Genomic DNA, 5,303 nt, shown 5'->3' with positions numbered 1-5,303 from the left:
TATTTGCCTTTGTAGAGATTTGGCAATGTTGATAACAACCATAACTGTTGAGAATTTAGGAAAACAATGTTGTACTTATCCTAACTACAACGTGTGTTTTTCTGTGATATAATTTTTCGTATTTTGTTGAATATATATATATATATAATTTTTGTTTGTGTATGAACATAAACACAATAATGTTGAAAAAGTGGTGGAAAACAACTTTTTTCAATCATTGATGAAAGGATTTAATAGTGAAACAAAGGAAAAACATCTTTACTCTTCAAATTTGATTAAAAATTAGTTAATGTGATTAATGTTAGAAGAAACTATATTGACACATTTTCTTAAGAAGTAGTACTTTTAAACGTATTTGAAATAAGATGAAACCAACTTACAATGAATGTAATGAAATGACCTATTAAGCCATTATTTAGATGTTATAATTAGAATATAGTTTTACATTATGTAGTGAATTAATCTGAAATAGAACTATTTCTTTTTTAGGTTTCATGACGTACTTATTCATTATTTGCTTACCAAAGGATGGATTTTTATTTTGCAAGATAATTTATTCAAATATTTTATAAAATCTTTCTCTCAAACTTCATAGAAAAGTAGAATTGAAAGTATTAAACCAATAAAGTTTCAAAATGTCAAAGATAAGAGATGTTTTATTTCCATTATCAAAATATTTATCTAAAAATAAAAAACTGAAGTCACATGTTAGCAACTTATAAAATTGAAAATTTGAATTTTATTTGAAATAAAAATTTTGTTTGACATTTTATTTACGATAGTAAATTTTTTAAGGGGTATATATATGTCGCTATATATAATTTAAGAGGCATGATTTTATAATTTAAAGAAACTATAAAGAAAATGGTTTTATAGCTATTGAAATACAATATAGAATCTAAGTGTCATGATAAACATAGAATTCCTAAAAAATGACGTTTTAATGAAACACGTTATTGATGATACCAAACATTAAAGATTCTTTTCTTATTGAATAGTTTTTTATATTAGTAGATCAATTTATCTCTTTTAAGAATTTATTTGAACAATTTGTATGATATGAAAACATTTACTGGTTTTTATTTGAATCCAAAAAATTTAAACCTTTAAGTGAAATGAATTAAAGAAAAGTCCTGGTTTTTTCTAAAATTTGGTGTCTTGATTTATTTTCAAAATTAAAAGTACTAAAAGATATTTTAAAAGAAGTTAACTCATCAATATAAATATTACACACTATATAAAATAAATTTTGTTGTTCAAAAATCTAGAAAATTAATATCTAATTTTCTAAATTTTTTATCTTAGGCTTCAAATTAATTCCCAATCACTATGGATTTTTGTGTGCTTTTGAAGTTGAGAGAAAGGCAACGAAAATAATAAAGAATTGCAACATCATCTATATATGTATACAATAATAACGAAAATAATAAAGAATTGCAAACATTTGTCAACCTAAGTGGCACGTGACAATATAATTGATTTCTAAAGAAAGACTCACAGTAACTGCTATTCCACACACATACACACATGTAACCAGCAATTTTTCACCCTTTTGAATGTCAAGGATTTTTCATCTTTATTCTCAACTTTCGAGCAACTTGTGCTGCTTTAGGATGACTTGGCCTCTTGTTGCTATGGTACTGTTCTACCTCCACCCAATTCATAACTTTCAGTATGAGAGACTGAGGAACTTTCCTCACATCTGATGCATCTTTGGTTTTCTTCAAACCCGTTTCCAAGGCCTTCTCAATGAACTCCATAAACCAATTTCCAGCTTCTGTTTCAATCTGTTTTCCCAGTTTGATTGTGTTGCTTAAGTTGCATGATCCCCCTGGTTTCTTATTCTCATCATTTTCAATAATAGGTTCCAGAGGCATCTTTGTGAACGGGGTAGAACCTTTCTTCTCCAAAATCTCCTTTTGGTTAGTACTGGATCTCAGGGGCCTCCCCGTGTTTGCCTTTTGCTCGTGCTTTTCAGGAATGACTGCCATTGATTTGTACAGAGTACCCCTTCTTTTGGACAAGTTTGATTCACTGTTCCCAGAATGGTCGTAGTTCTCCACTACTTCATGCAAAACCTGCGGTTCTTGCTTCTCAGGTTTCTGAGACAACTCTGAAGCTGAAGTAGCAGCTTGTATGGACACCATTTCATTAACTGCTTGCACAATCTCGTTATGGAATTCCAAAAACCGTTCAAAACAAGCCGCAGGAGCATCACTTCGAGCTGACTTGCACAAATTTGAGAACATCCTGAAAGAAAACAAAACAAACAAGACATTCTGCATCAGTATGCAAAGCACAATTAAAATAGAATGGAGGGAAGAGCTACTACTATTAGCTTTTTGTCTTCAAAAGATAAACAATCTCTCTTTTTTATCCTTTGTTATGGAAACCTTTCAAGTTGTCTTTATTTCTCTAAATGCATTGACTGACTCGTGCAGTCTTTAAACATAATTTATTCAAGAAAGAAGTATACTTGAGGGACCGAACTACTGTCTCAGTAGCTGAAGCATCTCTTAAAGCTTGAAGGGCAATCTTCTGAGCCACTTCTCTCTGTTGCACAGCTTCCTGCCAAGCAAAATGCAAGTTCTATTCAACCATTGAACCAAAAGGGCAAAAAGCCAAACAGAATTGATGATTCTACCTTCCCCAGCGAGCTAAGCTTTCCAGGTAAATTCACAGGGAGGCTAAGGTTGTTGCAATTATCAAAAGCTGAATTAGTAGTAGACTGAGATTGGGGTTGAAAAGTGAAATTTGAGTCCAGATTGTGATTTTGACAATTGGCATCCCCAGAGGAAGCCCCCACTCTTGCATTCTTCAACCGCGGTGGCGGAGTCCCACTTTTCTTCTCCTGCACGTGAAATTCACCACTTTCAGTCACACAAGCCTACCACTACTAACAAAAATTGCATAATTTCAACTTACATGTACATTCCATAAAGACAATATTGTTTGAATAAGACAATATACTAAGTGAGACTAATTTAGTAAAATTGTTTTTAAAAGTAAAATACTATTGTTGTTCATGATGTGTGAGAAGAAACCTTAAACTGTAATAATAGTACACCATGTGACCCAGAAAGTATATCAGATACAGAAATGTGTGATAGAATAAAGAATGTATGATTGTTGTAAAAGCGAGCATTCATGTGAACAATGAAAGAGGAAAAGAAAAATGTACCTACAGCTGACTTGAAGGGGCTAGCAGCAGGGATTCTATGTTCTCGTTCAGAAACACTCTTGCTTCTACTAAACTTGCCATTGGAAGAGAGAAGCACGCAGCTTTTCCTCATCAATGCAGGACTTTCCCCTTTCACATCACTCATCTTGGCAAGAAGCCCTCCACCAACAGAGCACCTAACAGCAGAAACCGGAGTGCCCTCTCTCCCAACCTTCCCTCTAACCAAAGGTGACGACATTGCCACATGTTGAAAACCCCCATTCCTCGCTTTCACAGGGGTACATTGGTCAAAGTCCAAATTCACCGGCTTGAACACCATAGGCGAAGAAACCGAAACCCCATCACCACCACCACCATTATTTCCCCAAGACCCTCTTCTGGGAACAGAGCTGGGCTTTTGGGCCCTCAGGCCCAATAAGGGCTCGGGCGTGCCCACGAGAGGGTGTCTTCCGGGGAGGGGCTTGGCACCGCGGAGAACGGGAACCGGCGAGCCCGGTTCCAAGCAATCGACGTAGATGAATTGGCCCAGCTGCATCTTGTTGCTGAGAACGACGTCGTTTTGGTCGGAGGGAAGACTGGCGTAGATAGAGTGAGAGGAATCGGAGACCTTGATGTAGAAGCCCTGTTTGGGGATCAAATTCTTCTCGTCGAGATCGGCGGGGACGATGTCGGTGACCTGCAAGAGCGAGCTCCGGTGCTCGCTCGTCGGTTTCACGCCAGTGTTCAGGCCGTTCAGGAGCTTCAACACGATTCCTGGAGCGAGTGTTGCCATAACAGTGATGTGATGAACGATGATGAAAATTGCTGGAATTAGAATCTTTTGAGGTTGGGGAAAGGGATGAAGAAAAGAATGAAGAAAGGAAGAGAGTGGTGGTGTTCTTGGTTGGGTTCTTCACTGTGTTTTTTTTTTCGTGAGACAAGTGGCCGTTGATAACGGTAACTAGGGATATGTCTCGCTCGCTTTTCGAAATTCGGAAATTTTCGGAACGTTGGGATAACGGTCGTATTTTTTGCCATAACAAATGAAAATAATAATGCAACTTGACAAAAAATAAGACCTTTTTCTTGAAATTGTTTTTTAGGGTTGAATTTTTTTATCTTATATGAATATCAAAATATTTTTTTATTTAAATATAATATATAAAGTTAAGATATGTAGAAAGTACTTTAATAATCTGTTGATGAGTGCCCTACTAAAAATGTTCTAAGAAAACTAAAATAATAAATAAAGGGAGGGATATTTAACATACATGATTTTTCTCTATCTTTATTTTTTATGAAACATATAAAATAATAAATTAAAATTAAAAATATATTGCATAATGTATAAGTTGAGTTGAATTCATGATTTCCAATACTAAAATCCAATACCCGATCCAATAAATACTAAAATCCAGTACTCAATCTAATATATAAATGAGTTTGGTTAGGTTGATTTAGTTTTAATTTAAATATATCTAAATAAGAGTAATTGAATTGAGTGTCACGGATTAAGTTATCTACACACATGAATATCCATACTTTTCCTTTTTATCAAGGCAAAGTTATTGTGGTGATAAATTAACGTTCATTCAAAAAATAACTTAGGAGAAAATAAATATATTTTTAGTATATTTTTAATGTATAGGGAAGAGATGTGTGAAGATTTGAGAAAGTAAATTTTGGGAAGAAAATGTAAAGAAGAAAAAAAAAAGGTTATTTTGAGTAATATACCTAGGGTGAATTTGTTAGAAAAATTTATCAGTTATGTGATGTTTGTAAGAAAATTTTATTTATTTTTAAAAAAAAATTAAGATGTAAGTTTACATATTTATTATTGTTTTTAAAAATATTTAAATAATAAAATATGATGTATTTTTATATAGTATTAAATTAATTAAAATTTTATAAATTATTTTCAATATCGATAAATAATTGTTTTTTAAAAGAATATGTCGAAGTATGAAAAATTTTCATAAAAATAATTTTTTTCATGATAAAATGAATTATAATATTATTTTTAAATAATTCATAATAATCAACTATCTCATAAAAAATTAGTCTAATCATTATTAATTTTTTATTTCTCTAGATTGTACTAAAGTGCTTGGTTTATACTTAAAACACTTTTTTTTTTCTTTTT

General features: G+C 32.7%; 1 protein-coding gene across 2 annotated transcripts; it reads right to left on the bottom strand.

Moving 5' to 3' along the window:
* Window positions 1-1,374: 1,374 nt before the first annotated feature.
* LOC137810628 (dicer-like protein (DUF936)) lies at window positions 1,375-4,119 on the bottom strand. Of its 2 annotated transcripts, none has more exons than XR_016518446.1 (4): window positions 3,182-4,103; window positions 2,645-2,851; window positions 2,477-2,568; window positions 1,375-2,250 (listed from the first exon to the last, which is right to left on the bottom strand). XR_016518446.1 is itself a non-coding variant. In XM_068612008.1 (4 exons), the coding sequence occupies exons 1-4, from the start codon at window positions 3,951-3,953 to the stop codon at window positions 1,560-1,562; spliced, it is 1,758 nt and encodes a 585-aa protein (XP_068468109.1). In that variant the 5' UTR covers window positions 3,954-4,119; the 3' UTR covers window positions 1,375-1,559. The 2 variants fall into 2 exon arrangements, 1 of the variants encoding a protein (XP_068468109.1); XM_068612008.1 differs by having other exon boundaries at window positions 3,186-4,119.
* Between the last annotated feature and the right edge of the window lie 1,184 nt (window positions 4,120-5,303).

Source organism: Phaseolus vulgaris, chromosome 2 (genome assembly GCF_051622355.1).
Source record: "Phaseolus vulgaris cultivar YP4 chromosome 2, ASM5162235v1, whole genome shotgun sequence".
Classification (NCBI taxonomy): domain Eukaryota; kingdom Viridiplantae; phylum Streptophyta; class Magnoliopsida; order Fabales; family Fabaceae; genus Phaseolus; species Phaseolus vulgaris.
The sequence above is the reverse complement of the archived record's forward strand: the minus strand, read 5'-3'. Positions and strand labels throughout refer to the sequence as shown.